This window comes from Meriones unguiculatus, chromosome 1, assembly GCF_030254825.1.
Source record: "Meriones unguiculatus strain TT.TT164.6M chromosome 1, Bangor_MerUng_6.1, whole genome shotgun sequence".
NCBI lineage: Eukaryota > Metazoa > Chordata > Mammalia > Rodentia > Muridae > Meriones > Meriones unguiculatus.
In genome coordinates this window covers 111,018,848-111,039,996 of record NC_083349.1, presented here as the reverse complement: position 1 = coordinate 111,039,996, position 21,149 = coordinate 111,018,848, and the positions used below count along the sequence as shown (strand labels likewise).

At 40.4% G+C, this 21,149-nt stretch overlaps 1 protein-coding gene across 8 annotated transcripts in view; it reads right to left on the bottom strand.

The window, feature by feature from the left end:
- Itsn2 (intersectin 2) overlaps positions 1-21,149 on the bottom strand; it is a 114,368-nt gene that overhangs the window by 23,523 nt on the left and 69,696 nt on the right. For 6 of the 8 annotated variants that reach the window (XR_009585029.1, XM_060365277.1, XM_060365273.1 and 3 more), the window contains 6 exons: positions 19,555-19,619; positions 17,765-17,931; positions 15,468-15,513; positions 15,264-15,385; positions 13,621-13,717; positions 13,017-13,208 (listed from right to left, as the gene is read on the bottom strand). Coding sequence is in view for 7 of the 8 variants with exons in the window: in XM_060365277.1 (XP_060221260.1) it covers positions 13,017-13,208; positions 13,621-13,717; positions 15,264-15,385; positions 15,468-15,513; positions 17,765-17,931; positions 19,555-19,619 (689 nt within the window). In the remaining variant the exon portion in view is untranslated. Of the gene's footprint in view, positions 1-7,537; positions 10,615-13,016; positions 13,209-13,620; positions 13,718-15,263; positions 15,386-15,467; positions 15,514-17,764; positions 17,932-19,554; positions 19,620-21,149 lie in introns of those variants that run through there. The other 2 variants (XM_060365299.1, XM_060365293.1) reach the window with 2 other exon arrangements.

The window sequence follows — 21,149 nt, the reverse complement described above, 5'->3', positions numbered from 1 at the left end:
TCCATTACCATCCAGACTCAAGCCACTCTAGTCCATTCCTTTGCCTGGATCACTGAGCACGTTCCTAGTGGACCTCCTTGCTTCTTTCTGGTCCCTTCCCCTCACTGTAATCTAGCAGGGTGACCCTGTTGGAACACATGAGATCATGGCTCTCCTTTTATTAAGACCCCTGAAAGACAAAGTTATAAAACAGCTCCCCAAAACTCCTTGTTCTCCTCTCCCCCTCTTGCTGTCCCCTCTGTTCCAGGTCACTGGTCACTGCCCTGTTCCTTGAACATCATAGGGACACTCTCATGGCAGGTCCTAGGGTGTGCTGTCCCCTCCTCCTGGAATGGTCCTTTCCCCAAATTCCCCTGCGCCCTTCAAGTCTTTGCTCCGACAGTATCAATCTGGAGATGTGTTTGAGTGTCTGGTTCAAAATGAAATCCTTCCACCCCCACCCAGCACTTTCTCCTCCCTCCTTACTTTGTTTTCCTGGGATACAGCATCTGTTTATTTTCTGCTGTCAACTGCCAAAGGGCAGTATTTTTGTCTGTTTTATAATCTGCCATATCTGCAGTGCCTGGCACCTCAAGAAGGTTTTCAAGGATTGGTAAAATATGATAGGAGATGGACCCTGACCTACAGACCACAAAAAGTGATGGAAATCTCCTCGTAGGCACTGATGGACAGGAAGAATGGATAGAAAAGAATGGCAGATCAAAGTTCCGGGACAGCTATTTGGAGTGAGCTGAACTACAAGGCCCTCACAGCGTGGGTGGATGTGGAGACAGATTATGAGTCACAGCTAATGAAAACTCTGTCCCACTGTGATGGCTGTGAACTTCTGTTCTGAATCCCTGGGCAAACAAGAAGCAAAAAGAAGGATTCTTAAGAAGGAGATAGAGACCTGGGACGCCCCCAAAAGGCGAGGACAAAGGATAGCCTGTGCTGGCTGAGACAGGCTGTGTTTGTTGAGATTAGGTCATAAGTATCAGAAAGGCCTTGCCGGTTCTGAGGAGAGCAAGGCCACCGAACAATGCCGCCCTCTGTGCGCTCTGCTTTGCGCAGCCCTCTGAGGATTGCAGAATGGCCTTCGCACTGTGTGGAAGCTCTAGGAAGAGGCAAGCTTCCAACAGAAAACCCGCAAGACTTAACTGTGTGACGCTCTGCAGGCTGTCTCGTGCACAAATAAGTCTGTCTTATCAGGGCTCTAGAAAACCGCTGTCATAGAAAACAGTATTTTTGTACCTACTTGGTAAAGATTTATTAAGGAAAAACAATGCTTCAACTAGTATGTTTCTACCATAAAGTGATGGGTACATATTTTTTTGAAAATTTAAAATAATTCTTTAACAAATTTTTATTTATTTGCTGGTGCTGGTGGGACCCAAACCTGCAGCTTCACGCATACTCTAGACAAGTGATCTACAGCTAAAGTATACCCCAGCCCTTTAAAAACGAATTTAAAAGTTTTTTGGTATTTTTTTTTTGGGGGGGGAGTGGGAGACATAGGCTAGGTGTATTGTTCAGACTGACCTTAAACTCTAATCACTCTGCCTTAACTCCCAAGTGCTGTGATTAAATTCATGTGCCATGTACTCCACCAGCTTGGGCTCCTGTATCTTTCTGATGTCTACCAAGCTGTACATCCAGCCTGAAGTTGCGTATTTAGATGCAACTGTACTGAAATGTTTCAGAACTGTAAAAAGATTACCATATAATAGTATATCAGAACGTCCCTGAAGCAGCCTTGTTGACACATTTATCGAATTTAGTTTTATTTTGTAATCTGCTGTGAAAGATCGTAAGGCAACAGAGAACTCTTTTTCTCTGTGTACAAGTATGTGTGGTTTATGAATGCATGTTCATAAAGACGGGTGCACGTGTGTGTGCATGCGTGAGGACCTTTGGAGGCCAGAGGCTGATATGAGGTGTTGTCCTTGATTATGCTCCACTCGTTTTGACGGAGTCTTTGCTGAACCTGGTGCCTGCAGAGTTTAGCCTAGCCAGCTAGATCCCTGTCTCTGCTTCCCCAGCACTTGGATTACATTTTTATGTGGCACTGGGGAATCTGAAGGGCAGTCCTCACACACTGTGCATCCTCCCAAGCCTCCCAGTGCCTCCCCAGGGCACTGGCTGTTACTTCAGGCTAGGGTCTGTGTGCTCCCTACCCTGCCTGTTTCACCACGGACTTCACCCACATGCTCTTTAGAATTCAGGCTGAAGGCAGGAGATGGAACAAGGGGGGGTAGTTCCTTCCTTGCTCCCAGTCCAGAAGTTTCGACTCTAACAATGTGTGAGCTGCCTCTGACTAATGTAACGCTGAAGCCTCTTGAATTGAGGACGGCATTCTGTAGCTGGGTGGCTGAGCAGCACCTCAGAGCTACCAGGCGTCTCTCCTGGGAAGGAAAGGCAGGGTGCAGTGGGGACTACACCACACTCACTGGGTGCCAGATGCAGACTTGACCTGGTTTGACCTTGAACTGATTTCTCAAGGAAAAAGGAATTAGAAAAAAAGTATTTGGCATGTCAAATATCTTCAGGCACTGCAAACAAAACCAACATGGCCTTTTCTTTCCTTTACCTTTTCTGTGTCTTAGTGACCCAGTAGGTCCTTTATACAGCCTCTAACCCCATCACACAGTTAGAACCTTGTAGCCTCTTGCTGCAGCACTTTGCAGCAGTACTCAATCAAACAGTGCTGACTGTGGGCAGAGGGCTTTCATAAGTCTATCCTTCCTTGTTATCACTGACACACCTCTCATGTGCCCCGTGGAATATTCATACACTTCCTATTTCCAGTGCCCATGATTCTGTAACTGGAGGGCACCCTACCCTGCTGTGCTTAGGACTCAGCTATTCTTTCACTCCTCACTCTGGTTTCGCAGTGGTTGGATTCACCTGAAGCTGTGCCTTTCATCACCCTCATTTCATCCCACCTCAGATCGATTGGTGATGGTTCTGCTTTTCTGGATTGGAGAAAAGCAGGTCCTGGTTACGGAAAAGCAGACTGGGTAACCAGGAACATATTACAGAGTCAGGAAGGACTTGAGCTCCAATCGGTCATCCCCAAATGCCTGGTTCACTGTGTGCTGCACAAAAAGTGCTTACAACACGTCAGCTATTATTCTAGAACTTACTATGTGCCGTGAACTAGTGCTTCCTAAATGCCCAATGTGTGATGTGGCTTTCATCCTCAGTGATGGAGCAAGGCGTGGACCCCCAGGGAGTTCTGCTTATTCACCTGTTTGGAGACACTGAGTGATTGTTGCCTTTTGACAATAGCATGAAGTCTCTCTCTTAAGAACACCTCATAATTTCCTGTTATTGTTTAAGATGAAGAAAAGTGATTCAAAATTAATTCTGAAGTTTACGTGGAGAGGCAGAAGACCCAGAAAGGCCACTGCAGTATGGCAAAGGGGAAAACTCTCAGCATGGAACTGCAGGACAGGAACCAAGACAGTGTGGGATGCGCCAGAGAACAGACACTGACCGCTGGCTCCCATGAAAACCCAGAAGTTGACTCACACAACGGCCCACTGACCTTTGTTTGCCTCAGAACAGGCACAAAAGAGCACAACAGATGGTCCTGTGATGTGTGAGAGCTACACATGTAAGACTCTAGAGCAGTGGCCCTCAACCTCCCCAACACTGTGATCCTTTACCGCGGTTCCTCACGTTATGATGCCCCCAGGCATATAATTATTTTTGTTACTACTTCATAACTGAATTTGCTACTGTTATGAAATTTTAATGTAAGTATCTGATATGCAGGATATCTGACATGTGACTCCTGTGAAAGAGCTGTTCGACCTTCAAAGGGGTTGTGACCCGCAGGCTGAGAACTGCTGCTCCAGACAGATCTATTTCTGATCAGAATTAAGTCAAAACACATCATGCTCAAGTACCAAATGTGAGCCACAAAACGTAACTCACGAAGAAGGAAAATCTATATGACTTTGGGTTAAGTAATGACTTAAAACACAGAAGGCATAATCCATGAAAAAAATTCATAATTGGACCTCACCAAATTAAAAAAAAATTTGTTTCATGAAAGACAGGGTCAAGAGAAAAAAGAGACAAGTTACAGACTGTGAGAAAATACTTATAAAACCTACATCTGATACACGATTGTCGACTCCATGTACACAACTAACTTAACAATAAACAAAAATATCTGGCTTAAAGAGGGCTACAAAGTGAATAAACTGTATTTAATATAAAAAAAATTAAAAGAAAAAAAAAAAAAGAACAGGCCACATAACTTAACACCTTACCAAAGAGGATATGCAGGTGGCAAATGAATCCATGGAAAGATGCTGCAGCTGGGCGGCAGCCACCTTTAAGCCTGGCGATTGGGAAGCAGAGGCAGGTGACTCTCTGAGTTCAAGGCCAGCCAGGGCTACTTAGTGAGATCCCTCCCCCTAAAGGGGATTTTGTATACCATCTCTCTTCAGGAAAATGCATATAAGACACCAGCACACACACTGGTAGTGGAAAGTTTTGGTGTCTTTAAAGACTCAGTTATGATATATAAACATGTTTTTTGTTTTGATCCCAGACATAGGATATGGGACTGATTCTGACTGCCCACAGCAGCAAACTATTTGCCTCGTGCGGGTTCTGAGAGGGGCTCTTTGCCAGCTGAGGACTCTGGAGAGGGAATAAAGGCCAAATCCCATAGAGACAAAGGGAACTCCGAGAGAGAAGGCTGCTGCTGATCTCCCTGCTGCTCCTGGTTGCTGTTGATGGAGTTTGAGAAGAAGTTTGAGAAGAAGTTGGAGGTATCATGAAATGAAGATTGGACTTGCCCCAAGGAACCCAATGACCCTAACCAGCAGCAAGTAACCAAAGAGAACTCTGCCCCCTTTCCCACTTCTTTCTCTCCTACCTGGTGTTGGAGTACTGGAAGGGATTGGGGTGGAGAAGGGAGGTAGAGGCATAAGAAACGTAAATAAAATAGTTTTTACAAGTGCAGCCATACACACCAGCCTGGCCAGAAGCCACAACACAACAGGAAACGCTGGAAGGACCAGAGCAACAGACTCCTTCCTTCCCCGAGAGCGGGACCAATGCACTTTGGAACTGTTAGAAAAGAACATAACTACATCATCTGGAAACCATGCATTTACCAAAGGAACATAAAACATGACACAGCCAAACAAGAAAAACTTTAACCTGGCCATAGAAAGGAATAACACATTGATACATACTACTACATAGATGATGTTATGTGAAATAAGCCAATTACAGGATCCCACACTTCTTATAACTACAACAGGCAAACATATGGAGATAGAAAGTGGATTAATAGTTTCCTAGGGCTAAGGACTGTGTATGCTGTGTGTTGTAAGCTTGTGTGTGGTTCCAGGGAGATAGGAAGGGACAATTTAGCTTTTTTTTTTTTTTTGAGGTGATGGAAATATATTATAATTGATTATAGCAATGGCTGCATGACTGTGAATATACTAAAACCTACTGAATTGTACATTTTTAAATTAAGTAATTAATTAATTTATCCAGCCATCCATTCATCTATTCATTTTTGGGTTTTGAAAGTTTCTCTGTTTAACAGAGCCCTGGCTGTTCTAGATTCACTTGTAGGCCAGGCTAGCCTTGAACTCACAGAGATCTGCTTGCCTTGGACTCTTTTAATCCTTTTGGGATTAAAGGAGTGTGCCACCATGCCGGGCCTGGTTGCACATTTTAAAGAGGTGTATGAATTGCATCTTAATAAGACTGATTATGGGCAGCCTTTTCCTCTGGATGCTCTCACTACAGGCTCTTGCTTCTATAAGCCACCTTGCTTCTTCTGTGTATTTTTCCTCTTTTACTGGTATGAGCAATGTGTACCGCTAGACCTCATGATTATATAGATGGTGGTAGCATTAGCACACAAGTATATAAGGTTCATAGCATGAATTCAGAAGCCAGATCATTAAGCCAACTTGTCCCTTACTGGGACTTTAATCTGTTTTAATTTTCCCATCTGTAAAAATGAAACAATGAATTACTTTGTTTGTGGATCTCTGGAAAGTATCTAATGAGTCCTTTTCCACACAGGCAGAACCCTTGTTTTCTAAATGTAGCCCCCCAGCATGCTCCAGACTCACATACCTGCTGCCTGTTGTCCTGGTCTTTTGTACTTCCCAGCCCTTAGCCTGAGAATCTCTCCTCCGCTAATCCTCTCCCTAAGGAACCACTGCTACCTGTGGTGTTCCAAAAGCTACCAGTATGCACGGTGGTGCCCACTCCCAGCTCATGCATAGCAAACCCTGTCCATCAGGACGCTGTCCTTCTAAAGAGCTAGGCAATTATATCTGGAAAGCCTCACCTTCTTCCCTCGACTCTGGACCCATATGTGACACAGTTAATCTATTATCCCACTCTGCCACTCAAGATAAAATTTGGGAATAAGCCACTTCTACCTTCCCTCCCATTTTGTCAGTGCCTAACGTCTGCCAATTTTCCCTCGGAGTTTTGACACTCTTTTTTTTTCTTCACCTCTGATGCATTTGAGAATCATCTGAGAAACTTGGAAAACGTCCCCTTGCTCAGGTTAAACTTCAGACCACACCAGCCAGGACTCAGAAATACTTTAGAGCTTCTAGGTGATTCCAACATTGGCAGGCTATAGAATCATTGCACCCCTAGCTCTTGTGCCTCTACTTTCACTGCTGGCTTCACAAAAGTTCCATCCTCGCAATACTGAAAGCTTCTGCCCACCCCACACCTCCTGCCCACCCCAGCACTGACTGTGTGGAGTAAACCCCTCAGCTGCCCGAGTCTGGCTTACTACCACTTATCTCCTGCGTCTGCCAGCTGCTGTCTCCAGCCAGAAAGTCTTCTCTGTCTCACCAATCTATGGTGCAACTAGGCATTCCTCATCTTCTCTCCTTGATGTGCAGGGAAAAAAAACAAAAAACAAAAAGCCCTGCCACAGTGCTTGGACCTAAACTGTGCACTTCTGTTCTGTCCCACAACAATGTCACGGTGGGTTGTCTTCACTCTCACTTAGGTATTACTACAGCTGGTATTCTGCTTGGCCTTATGCAAACAAATCATCAACACACATTAGCTGGATAACTCTGCAGAGAAAGATCTGGGAAAGAGGGTGCTTATGCTAGTTACATTTAGATCCATATTTTTATTTTCATCAACTTACAAAAACACTGACTTGATTATCAAATGCAGTACTCTGTTCAACCCTGAGGTCCCATACATGAAGAACTAGTGCAGGTTTCTATTAGCCTCTTTGAACTGAAATGGCTTCTAAGTTTCTTTCGATACTTTTAGAAAAAAAATTGTGAAAAAACTATAAATAAAAATATTCGTATTATTATTTGCTATGCAGCAGCATAGCAAAATAAGTATCTCTTTTGCTTTTGAGATATGTGTAATTATCTCAAATTGGCCATTTGTCTGTACTCCGAGATTACATTAAGAGAAAAGCAAAGTCCCAAAGACATTTAATCACACTTTATCTAAGCAATTAAATTAAGTTTTAAAATAAGTTTTAAAAGGATGCTTCAAAAGAAATACACAATACAAGTAATGGAGTTTGTGTCCTTTTAATAAACACACTTGCATAGTTATATTACAATTGTGTAAAAATAAAAACAGATTATTTCATGCCAAGCGTGCCCAGCATTTGTACAATCAATACCTTTAATACTATGGTTTCAAGACACACAAAATAAAAATTTAAGGCAGATACATCACTTTGCAACAATTTAATAGTTTATTACATTACAGTAGCATCACAGCAGCATCTAATAATGCCATCTAGGCAAAGGGTTCTCATATTTCCATTATTTATTTACAAGAAATTGTAACTTGGTAAAATTCATTCTAAGAAAACTTGGCAAATAAAGCTTTGGACTAGACTTGGCCTTTCTTTCTCTGCCTTTCCTCTCCCAATCCCTTTGTTTTGAACTCCACTATCATATTGTATTTTAAAACAGTTACTGTTTTAAGTGTTGCATTATTTCAAAATGACTCAAAGATTCAAAGAAACTATGTAATTGATAAGGTTAACTTTTAGTTTTTAACTTTCTAAAATAACAGCTTTGGCTGTAGCCTTTTCCCCCCTGCTGCTGGAAAACCCATCAAGTTCAAGCACATGCTTTAGAGACACCTGCCACAGTGTGCTCTTAAATAGGAGTTTCCTACAACTTCCAGTTGATTTCACTGTATTCTCATTTTTAAATTATGTCTCCAATAAAGTCTTTCCTTCTAAGCAACAGAAAGCTGCCTTATATTAAATCAGGAAGAGAGCAAATACATTGGCTGAATGAGGTATTGCAACAGACTGCATGCACTTGTCAGAATGATTTAAATGATTAGGTCATTCAATTTCCTTTCTTACAGCTTTCTATCAGATATGTGACAAAATACCTACAGAGTAGTATTTGGTTAACGCAGTCAGTTTTCTTGCTTAACTGTTGGGCCAGTGTGTGACTTAATCCACAGGTACCTGACGAACACGTTATATTCAGATTGACTATAGCTGCTGAGCGCAACCTGAATGCCAGTTCTATATATCTACTTTTAGTGATGGAGAAGTAAAGTGATTTGATCTATAAAGACACTTTTGGAATAATTTATCCAATGGAGAAGCCCAAAATAAAAATTGTAAAGAGAAAGGTGAGTTATGAAACATTGTAATTAGCAGTGCTGAAGTTAGCAGCTGTCCACACAATAAACTCAAGGCTGTAAATGCAGGGTATTGAAAAGAAAAAAAGAAGATCAGGTAATCTATATACTGTGGAAAAGTCAGCGTGGACTCAGTCTTTGCACCGTCTCTTAGTGACCACTGGCAATTCTCTTTTTCCATCTATAAATTGATATTATTGCTTTCCTATGAATGTCATACAAAATACTGTCATGATGGCAAATGCTAAAATGGAGGTGGTCTAAGAACCCTCAGAGACCCCCACCCCAGGGAGCACACACTCATCTCCCTATATACCAATATTGTAAAGTTTTCCAGAACAGATATTAGGGTTTATAAAGTTGTAACTAAACTATTGGTTTTTTTCCCCCTCAGGTCATGATTTAGGCAATGTGCGACTGTAATAAATCATTCATTATATATAGGCACATTAACATAAATATTGCACAAGATATGCCTTTAAATTAAAGTGAGAGGTATAAAAGCATGTTTCATTTTCTCAAAGAACTCAGTGAAGAGTAAGACTCTGTGATTGTATACACAAGTATCTGACATTTCATGAACAGTAGATTGCACGGCAATTTGTAAACATTTTAAATTGCATAAACCGCTCAATGATTTTCAAATATGGTTTAATACTGTATTAAAACTTTTTCATTTCAGCTAAGTGCTATCACATATTAGTTTATAATAATGTCTATTATGTGTAGAGTGCTTTCTATTCAAGGCAAGAAGTAAAATCCTATGTCAAAGTAGGCAATGTGGGAGAAAAACATTAGCCAGGAAAGCATAGCTAGTAATGTCAATGTTCTAGCCTCAAAGAAGCCTCACGGGCACAGAGGAATGCCAGCTCTCATGTGCTCTCCCCTTACTGTGGATCCTTGGCTAGGGCCTGCATGCCTGCTTCAGGTCTGGTTTACAGTCTTCAAGGATTCCTTATGGGATTTTACTAAGTGCATTATGAATGCCAACAGTGTCATTTTGTATACTAGGGTAAGTATTCACTTGACTACAAGAGATAACATAAATTCTACTTTAGAATATATTGTAGATAGAAGTGCTCTGTAAGGACGGTCTCTCACCTCACAGTGATGGACACTTTGCATTCCTGAAAACAATCTATGTTTATGTCATCAATGAAGCAGTAACTGAGCTGGAGCATAGCTCTGCAGCCTGGAGCACCTAAGGTCGTCAGGAAGCTGCCCCAGCCCTGCACTTATTTGTGGGCAGCTGAGACAGACTGAACATACTACTCTGCATTCACTGACCAGAGCACACTGCACTCCCTTCTGTGAGACAAGGGAGGCTCCCCCAATGTTATTGCTCCTATTCAGATCACACAGATAACACAGAGAAAGCTGTTTCCAGTTCTTGGCCTTCAAACAAACCTAACTATTGGTACTCATAGTGGCACGTAATAAAAAACGTAATAAACAGTGCTTATTTGAGAGCGAATCACAGATTGGGCCAATTATGGGCCCTGTGATTAGGATTAGATTAAATATAATAGCAGAACATAAGCAAACATCACCTGAATTCCGTAATGAATATACAATTTGCAAAAGCATCGGCAAAGCATTCCAAATCGGAGAGAACAGTTGGTGCAAATAGTGGGTCTTTGTGTGTTTGTACTCCCACCATGTAGGGCAGCCTGAATATGCATGCTAATGACCTGTAAGTGCCAAATTAAAAAGAAGAAAAATGCTAAAGGATGCCAGAGTGAACAGCAGGGAAAGCCACACAAAGACCCACTATCCTTGAAATTGTTACAAATAAATTTTAACTGTAAAAATTAGAAACACATAGAAATAATCACAAGTGGCTCTAACATTCAAACGAAGTAAACAAATTGTGTAGGAGATATTTGATCAGGGCTGCCTGCCCTGCCTCCACGCTAGAGTCAAACTTGGATAGTGGGTCTCTGGGGTGCTTTCACAACTGGAAGACAACATTGGGTCCTAAAAAAAGAAAAATGAGGAATAAAATGAACATACTGTAAATTAGGCGGGTGAGAAAAAATTTGACTAATAGTCACATGCAACATCAACTAAATAATCCTCAACCTTAAAAAATCCCAATTGTATCTTAAAACGAAAAGTGTTTATAAGGTCTAGAGAAACACAAATGGTAATTCACAATTTAACCAGCACTAATGCCTCAAAAAAAAAAGACTATTCATAAATGACTTACTTCTAAAGTAGCTGAGGAACTATAATTACATTCTCAAATGAATTCCTGAGTATAAGCATGAAGTATTTTCTAGAGCATATCCTGTGGAAGCTGTAGAATTATGTAAACTTGGGTTAAGTGAATTTCACAACTACCGATTAAATGAACTCTGGACATTGCCAAAAAGCAATTATGATTCTACAGTTGCTAGTAAACAGCTGTTTTGAGCAAACATAAGACACTCTGCTGTCTCCTAGGTGATTTAAACAGTTCTTTTATGAAAAACAAACTTTTCAGAGGGTCTACTTGGAAACTATCCCCTGAGAATTCTTTTATTCCAGAATGTATGACAAACTTTGCTGTTCATTTAGGAAAGAAAGAAGTCTTGTTTTTAGATATAATCAAACTACAAAACCCCATATATCTTAGCACAAACTAAGGTATGAGCTATAGAGAATAACTTTATAACAAAGAGCACTTTGGAATTGCTCTATTTTGACCCAGTCCCTCGACTGTTCTGTTTCCTCTTCTCTAACTAGGTAAAATGATCAAGAAGATAACTTTCATCCCCATTTGCCTTCCTAGCAAACTGTAACCTCTCCTCTCTGTCCCAGCCACGTGCTGGCTTCTGCAACAGCAAGCCTTCTTCCCACACAGGTTTAGGGAACTTTAGGGTATGTATCTGTATAAATATTCACTATGGCAACTGTTGCATTACCTGACTGGTTCAAACTCCAGTCCAAAGCTACTTTAGAGCACGGCATCCTCTGACTATTTGGATTTTAATATCTGGAAGTATGTGGTGGACACTTAAAGAATATTTATAAAATCAACAAATTTACTGACTAAAGTAAATGAGAACTTCATTTCTTTAAATCTGAGTAGAACAATAATAACTTAAAGATTTTCTTCCTCTTATTGTTCAAATACTGTAATTTCACGATTATTATTTCAGTGAAGCCATGAAACTAGTTATATTATAGAGTTGTGCTAACACAGCAGCCACTAGCCATGATGGCTAGTTTTAAATTAAACTGGGCTCCAGCTTATGATCCTCTTGAATGCTGGAATTCTAGGAGTATACCACACCTAGACTGCCAAAAGTTAATTTTTCCTTGAATAACTAATTCATGCTTTCTGTATAATTTGTGTACCAAACAAACTTCAAATTCTGTTAATTAGAAATTGGGAACATGGCTCAGTGGTAGAACGCTTGCCTACAGTGCATGAGGCCCTAGGTTCAATCACCCCACTACAGGCACTACTAGTACAGGGAGGAAGAGGAGGAAGAGAAAGAGGAAGAAGAAGAGGAAAAGGAGAGAGAGACAGAGAGAGAATTTTACTTGAGCATGGTAATACAGGCCTATAATCTAGGTACTTAGAATCAGAAACCGGAAACAGGAGGATCAGGAATTCAAGGTCATTCTCAGGCACACAGCAAGTATGAGGCCAATCCGGGATACATAAAGACCAATACAACTTTTAAAAAAGCTGTCACTGAAGTTAGGTTACTTTAAGAGCTCTTTATTTTTTTAAAGTAATGGCTTTCTTTTTTTTTTTTTTCTATTTTTTTAAAGTAGATTTTTTTAAAGTAATGGCTTTCTTTTACTCTTCCTCTCCCCTTTGTATGTATCAGGTGTAACTGTGAAACTGATCTTGATTCACACATATTTTGTGGCATGAGATAGTCTAAAGAATCACCTAGTGAGAGTTTTGCAAGCATTTAAAATGGGTTGTTTAAATTTTCCAAACTGGATGATATATAAACAAAAAGAAACTAAATGAGGGGATTCCAAAATTAATGGGCTGTATACACTAAAAGGACACACTACAGTACAGGAAATTATAGTACCAGCTACTTTTTGTTGAGCTGATAACACTGGGTGCTGCAATGGTGGTGATGAATGGAAGTTACAGTTTTGATGCCATCACACCGCAAGGATTCACACAAGAAATTACATATTTATAAAAATTAAAAACCATATCACTTAGGTCTGTAGCTAGAAGAAAGCATTCATGATAAAGCAGCACAACCTCTGAGCTTGCAAACTGTTATCTTTTGGTTTTTACTTGAAATATTAATTACATCTACTGTGAGTGATGAGTTTAAGATATGACCCAGAATAATAATGCATGCAACATAGCACATTAAAGATTTAATATAAGAAATAAGTAATTTGATATTACTCACACTGTTGACTTGGATCCGAGTCTGTTGTCATCTTAACATAGTTTGAGGGAAAGAGACCAGTCACCCCATTGATTTCTCCTTGCCACCAGTCAGGATCATCCTTGTTCATAACATTAATAAGCTGTCCCTTGGAGAAATTGAGCTCATCTTCATTATTCGCTATATAGTCATACATAGCGATCACTTGACATACTAGCAAAAGAACAGCAAAATAATAAAATAAGTATTCCTATAAGGATCAATCCTGCCTGTACAACTTAAATTATTATTAAATCCTAAAATTAGGCTAAAATTTTCTTTTACATGCTCTCTCCCACAATCTTCTTCCCCAAGTCTGTTTCACAAAACAAAACAATCCCCCAAGCCTAAGCAACTCCAGGTAAAAACCCAGGTGAACCTCTTCACTCTAATATGACGAAGCAGCGATTTCACATTTCAAAGAGTAGCAGAACTCTGTAGAAAGACGTTCCCAGAGGCACTGAGGCTCTTTTGCAAAGGGAAGGAAAGGCAAGTTTTCCAAGCCTTCTGAGGAGCTGGCTAATCTAAGACATCCTATATTGTAACAGTCATCTAAGACAAAATACAAGGTAACCCACTTTCATACCAGCATGAAAGGCAGGTGTGGTCCTCTCACTGCTTGGACCCAGTAGTTTGACATGGCTGGCAGGAAACCATCCCTTCTGTCGTTTCTTCCCTCTGGCCTATAAAATTAGCAAAAGAAACAATTAAAAACAATTATTGAGCTACAACTTAAAACTGAAAAACCTAGGCTTTCTAATAACAAGTTAACCTTGGCTATATATTGGCTTTTGCACTTGGCTCCTCAGATGGAATCTAAGTCCTTGGTATAGCGTTACTGGCAAGCCTCTTAGTTTACCAATGAGGTTTGGGCAACACTAAATCCAGCAATGTGACCTGTGGTTGGTGCTCTGTGTCATGCTGTATCAGCTCACTCTGACGACAGGGCCTGGAATGGCTTTACCATCTGAACATCAAACCATAGCCATGTGATAAAGCCCCCATCAAAAACTCCAGACAGCAGGCTCCTACAGCCTCCACTGGCTCGCAGTAACTATGTGTGCTGTCACAGATTCCTACCAGGAAGAAGAAATGCTGCCCACTGTTCTGCTGGAGAAGGGAACCACAAGTTCCACTCTAGGAGCCCTCTGCATCTGACCCACTGGCTAATATTCATCTGTACTGTTTCATAATAACAAACAGGGTAACAGCTTTCAAGGAGCAACAAGAAGCCTTTTAGTGAGTTACCAAATTTGAGAACAGTCTTGGGGACTTGTCATGGAACTCCTGAACTTATCATTAGCCCTTTAAGTCAACATTAAACATGGGAAGATTCACTATGATATGCATCTGAAAGTGCTGCTGACAATGCCAGCCATGGATGTCTCTAGAGAACTTCCAGGCTAAGATTTCTCTGATTATTCAACTCAAGTAACACTTACAGTCTAAAGAGAGCTTCCCAGAGCTCTTTGTGAGCTCAAGTCAACTGAAGGGTTTGGCTCAATGAAAGCACACCTGGAGCCTTGTCAATAATCAGGAAGTCATAAAAGCATTTCTGGAGGGTCATGTTTCCCATTTAGTTAGCTCAAGCAAATCAGAAGGTGGAAATTGAGGGGCTCAGTTAAGAATATACTGAATCTGCACACCTCTGTTCTTTAGAATTCTAAGACTACAATGCCAGAACTGAATGTATTTCTACCACATGCAAACTTATATAAAAACATAGCTTTCATTTCTTTTATCATCTTTTATCCCTAAAGTGCATTTAGGCTTGGAAGAAGTATTAGCTATGAAAGAGGCGACTTTTTCTCTATAAAAATACATGTGGCACCTATCTGTTAACATTTTCAGAAAAACTATGCTCATGTTATGTCTGCACTGTTTCCTTGCACTGCTGCTTCCGAAGCTTGAGACCTCGGTGGTGAAGGAAGCAACAGTCCATTGGAGAGTATTTAGTCAGCACCAGCCTTTTTTTTTCTTCAGAGGGGTATGGCAAGCTAGGTATCCCAGGAAGAGATGACATAATACTCTCTTTCCTTTAAGAAAAGGACCTACGGCCTAGTAAGTGGAAAATACTTAGTAGGTCAACTAAACTGTTAAAAACAGCAGAAAACTGGAGGGAAAAACAATATATTTAAATGTTGACTGGTTGCCTCCAAATGTTATGCTTGGGGGTGGTTTTTCTTCGGTCTTTTTTATAAAGAATTAATACCTAGAAAAGAAAGTTACCTGTAGCTCTCCTTGCCACCACCCACTCGTGTTTTTCTTTAAGATTAATATTAACTGTCCTGGTGCAAGGCTGAGTTGCTCAGCACCAGAAGCAGTATATGCCGAAGTTACTTGAGCAATCTCTGAAAAGAAAACAGAGCTGTGAATCCAAGACTACAAACAGAGCAAACACTAGTCAGATCTTAAGGCTGCTGTTATACATACCAGGTTTCTTGTTTGATGTTCCAGATTTGCTAGCATTCCCAAAATTCTACAAAGAAAAAAAATAGTTTTTTTTTATATCATTTTCAGCAATCCAAACATGACAATCCAACTTTACTAGAAATTAAAGATTTCTAACATCCAGGATTAACATTTCTTTAATCGAAGAACAAAATGACACTGGATTTTATATTAGTCAAATAACCAAAGAGCCCAGCACTGAGAAAGAGACTTGGTCTGCACGTTTCACATGCGCGTAGCTCAAGTTGGCACGCACTATATAACAGAAAGTGCTCGTTGAAGCTTTCTTGACACTAAACATGACTGGCTGAAGTATCTTGGTTTAGTTTCTGGGCTATGATGTAATACTGTAACCAAAAACAACTCGGGGAGGAAAGAGTTATTTTTTCATTTTATACTTCCAGATAAGAGCCTATCACTGAGGAAAGTCAGGACAGGAATCTACAGAGCAGGAGGAACCTGGAGAGCAGACCAGGAACGTGGAAAGGCTATGAGGGCTGCTGCTTACTAGCTTGTTTCTCCTGGCTTTCTCAGCCTGCTTTCCTACACTAGGACCACCTGCCCCCGGGCTGGTGATCTACAATGGGCTGCCCTCCCCAACAATTGTTAATCAAGAAAATGCCCAACAGACATGCCCACAGGCTGATCTGACTGGGGCAGGTTCTCAGTTGAGGCCCCTCATCTCAGATGACTAACTAGCCGGCTCACGGGCTGCCCTATTTATGAATGGGCTAGCATTAATGCTAAGTATATATAAACACTTACAAACTGCAAATTTGTGAAGGCATGAAGAGTTTTTGTTTTTTTTTTCTGTTTTCTATAAGGGACACTGACTCACCCATAGATATCGCTGAATAGGAGGCAATATGTATCTATTTATTATTATATGTTCTCTAAAATTACTGAATTTGATTAAAAGGAAATTCATAGTGGGTAGCAACTATGACTTCTGTTTACCTTTAAGGGATAAACTGGGGATATAATGCAGCTCAATGGTGGAATATTTGCCTTCTATTTGTGAGGCCCTGGGTTCAATCCCCAGGACTGCAGAATAACATAAAAAATAAACTGAATTGGTCAGCTTTATTATTTTTAGGAGTTTGCATGAAAGAGAGGAGTTAAGAAGGTTTTTCTATTAGTGTACACAGCTTCAGTGAAGGTCTGAAGTCAAAACTAACATTTGTGAGTGTACGGAGCAAGTGTGCTCTACATGGGTATAGATTTACTCAGCTATGCGGTTTTATAATAACCTTGGTAAGTAATTATGACTGTCCGTGAGGCACTAACAAGCAAAGCAACTCTTCAAGGTCATCTAGCCTCTCAGTGGTGGAGGCCCAGCAGCCTGGTTCTACTACACCATCGGTTCACAGGTCCCTGTAGTCCTTGGGCACCTGCAGGAGTCTGTGGAATGTAAACAGCTTTCATGGAAATACTAGAAACTGTCTTTTCACTGTGTTTACAGTTAGTATGGTGGGTAAAATACCAATGACTTAGCATCATCAAACCATATTAATAATTTGGCATGCAGTATACAAAGCCAGCTTCACTTGACAATGTCCTTGGATAGAAATCTTTTTGTTTATTATTATTCTTTCCTTCCTTCCTTCCTTCCTTCCTTCTTTCCTTCCTTCCTTCCTCCCTTCTCTCTCTCTCTCTCTCTCTCTCTCTCTCTCTCTCTCTCTCTCTCTCTCTTCTGTTTTATTTTATGTGTATGGTGCTCTACCTGCATGCATGTGCAACAAGTACATGACTGTTGCCAATGGAAGTCAGAAGAAGCTGCCAGATCCCCTGGAGATGGAGTTAGAGATGACTGTGAATTACCATGTGGGTGCTGTAAACCAAACCTGGGTTCTCCATAAGCACAGCAAGTGCTCTTAACCACAGAGCCATCTTTTTAACCCCAACTCTTAATCTTGATTATACATCTTTTTTCAGTTTACTTCAAAGAACAGACAGATAAATATCTAGACTTGGGTTTAGTAAACAATTTCCCAAAAAATGAATTCAGCATGCTTGTCACTTCAAGGAAAAGAGCTGACAGGACTTGTTGCCAATGTTAACATCACACTCAGCCCTACCTACGGCTCCTGCTCTTTTCAGTCTATGACATCTGCGGCCCTTGTCTTCTAACGGGCCCTAAAATAAACCTATGTGACTGAAGTGATTATGAGTAGGTCCCTTGTAATGACAGCAGCGCCAGCAAACACAGATCTCTGTTATTAGCATAAATCTTGATTGGTAACAATGGAATGCTTTTGTTTTAATGCAAAGAACACTACCTCTTGATCTTTTGGTTTGACATAGTTGGATGGGAAGATTCCAGTTCGATCTCCAATACTTCCTGTCCACCACTCTCCATCTTTCTGGGTCACCAGTATTTCTTCACCTTCAGTGAAAGTCAAATCTCCAGGCTCTACACTTGAGTATGGATAAAGTGCAATATACTCTGTAGGGAACAAGCAAAAGCAAGTGGTTTGGAAGTTAGGAAAACAACAACAATGAGACCATAGACATAAAAAAAGAAAAAGTTAATCTCTAAGATGTAGGTAGAGGTTAATTTAAAAGACCTTGTGCCTTACAGAACCTCAAAGTCTTTAGGTAGAAAACAGAATGAACGCAATTAGTTAATAACTGTCTAGGTGAAGGCTAACCAACTTTATCAAGGGCTTTATTTTTTTTTTTTCAGTTGCTGGTACATTGTGAAAGGAAGGATTGTTGCTTATGCTGCAGGAACAATGGGCTGTGCAGCAACAAAAGTAGCAACAGTCAATCTCTTACTTCAGTCTGAGATACAATCTTATTATGTAGCCAGCCTTGGCTGGCCTGGAACTCAGAGAGATTGCCCAACCCTGCAATAAATATATGTGTGTGTGTAAATATATATATATATATATATATATATATATATATATATATATATATATTTTCCTTTCTAACAACAGATATGCAGTATCTGGACAAATAATGGAACTGAGGCTTAATGTGAATGTCACTTAGTGTTAATGGAGCCAAAACAATTTTTAAACCTTTTATGTGAAAGACACCCCAATGTGCTGAATGTTGTTTAATTGTTCTGTACAGTTATGGAAACATCAACTTCTGCCACAGGGCCCCAGCACCTAGCACAGTGCTTGGCTCTGAGCACATGCTCAGTGACTCTCTGTCACTGAATGACCTCATGGGATAGGTCTGCAGTTTTAGATTATCTTTGATTCTCATTCCTGTGGTTGCTACTACTTTGAAGAAATGGCAACTGGGTTTTAGAAGTCTTTGGGGTTTTTTCTTTCTATCTTTATGTATATTTGTCAACACAAAACTTGATCTTTTAGCATAAGTAGAGATGATCAAAAACATACTCTTGAGACCCATTTATTCACATTTCCAGAGTCACTCTGCCTAGCTGACTTAATACAACTAAAAGTAATGACAGGGTCCGAATAAATCACAGTGTAGTCACTCCAAGCTCTACCTACTGCTTTTCTACACTCATCTCCTCATACTTGTTCTGCTGTGCAGATGTGGCATCAGCTTCTCTGGTGACCTCGTTTCTTTAAGGTGCATGGATATGCCTTGGCTCATTCTCTTTTCTTTGTAAGAAGCTCTTTCTCATTCTTGGTTAGTGCTAGGATTAAAGGCATTCACCACCACACCTGATTGTTTTTATTTGGGTGTGGTGTTGGTGGGGTGGGGGTGGGGGGAGTGAGGGTGTATACAGACTTGTGTAGGGTGTCTGCAGAGGCCAGAAAGGGCACCAGAGCTGTAGTTACAGGCAGATGTGAGGAGTCTGATATGAGTGCTGGGCACTGAACGCAGGTCTTCTGCAGGATCAGCAAGTGCTCTTAACCACAGAGTTATCACCCCAGGCCCTGTGCTGATTCTGCAACACCATCTCTAAATATGCTTAGTTTTCAGCCATGTAGTTTCTGTGTCTTCAATATTCATATGAAGTAAAGAGAGGCAGGCTTTCTTAATCTTAAAAACATCAAAGAAATAGAAAGAGAAAAGAACAACAAATGTTCAAATAATAACTAAACTAACTCCCATTGAAAGCAACCTGCCAGGAACTTACCTTCTCCAACTGGATAGGCTGTGGAGGTAGGTTTCTTATTTACAGCTGCGTACAAAGCTTCTGGCCTACCAAACCAAACAGAGGGATAAGACACATGCATACACAGGAGCAGAAGCTCAACAAGGTGAGCGGAAGACTACAACAGGGCTAGAAGCATCTACTGCTCTCTCAACTAAACAACTTTCTCTGTCTACAAACCAGGAATATTAGATACAAAATCCTTCTAGACTAAGAGCTCATTATAAACCACTACATTTTGAAATAATTTTAGTAGGACATAGCTTTCATCTCTGTAAGGAACTTAACAGACATGTGTACACTAATAAGTGGGCAGTGTTTTGATAAAGCACATACAGAGACTGTCATGGCTTAACGATAAACAAGATACATATATGAATGTTATTATTTGATTAGCTTACTATATCTTAAAATATAAAAATTACCCTTCTTCTAAAATCTTATAATAGGTAAAAAGTAGTTTGCATGTTAATCTACGATGCTCGTTTCAAAAATTTGGAAGAACTGTCATGTTTAAGATATAGATACCAAGGGGGTGCAGAGGACTCCCCAGGACCTGTGGCTGAATTACAGAGAGGAACAGAAGAAAACTTTATTAAGCTTCATAATGGGACTGCCTTGGTTAATGATAATACTCCATTAATGCAGGCGTTGGTTGTTATTTTTTGTGGTTTGTGTTTTGAGACAAGGTCTTCTATGTTGCCCATGCTAGTTTTGAACTTGGAATCCTCCTGCCTCAACTTCCTAAGTTGCTGAACCTACAGCAACCAAGAGGCACGACCATGCCTACCCTGACTGCAGGCTTTTAAGTAACATGAGTCATCTCTTAGAAAGGATCAGAAATAAAACAGAAATTTAGGGGGAAAACTGCCTCTAAAACATTTAACCTATTTTTTGCTTAAGCTTTCTTCTCTGTAATATGTTATATGGATAGTAAAATAATTGCTGTAAAGGCTCTCTCATGAAGATGCCAGATATATATTGTGACTTTCACTTCCAAAATTCCAGGTCAATCTGAGAAGTAAGTCTACATCGGATCCAGATACTAGTAAACAGACACGCAGCACTGAAGTGCCTTACAGTTTGCTTAGTTAACTTTTCATCCAGCCAGAAATCTGAGACAAAGCAGGCTGTTGAGGACAGTGGAACTAGGACATCCATAAGCTTCTTGACCTCCAAGACCAGATCCTCAAGTATTAGCCTGCTCTACTGCAGGCCCCTTCCAGTTGCCCACAGCTAGCAGTGGCACTGACTCACCTATGGTAAGGCAACCTGACACCCTTGCAGACTTAAGAGGTAAGTCTAGCTAGAATTTTAGATTTTGGATATTTACAATTTCATTTGTTTACTCATTCTCTCCTGTCCTCATTCATTAAGATGATTCAACAGTTACTATGTATTAATTTTATAGTAGACATGAAAAAAAATAGGTCAAAAGTGACAGATTATAGCTTCATGAGGCTTATGACTTAATAAAAAATATGGGTCAAAAAAGTCAGTAACTATAAAGACATGTGTTCTGAACAATAGGGAGGTTATATTTAAAGAGCCCAGGGCCCAGGCTTGGGAATGCTCCA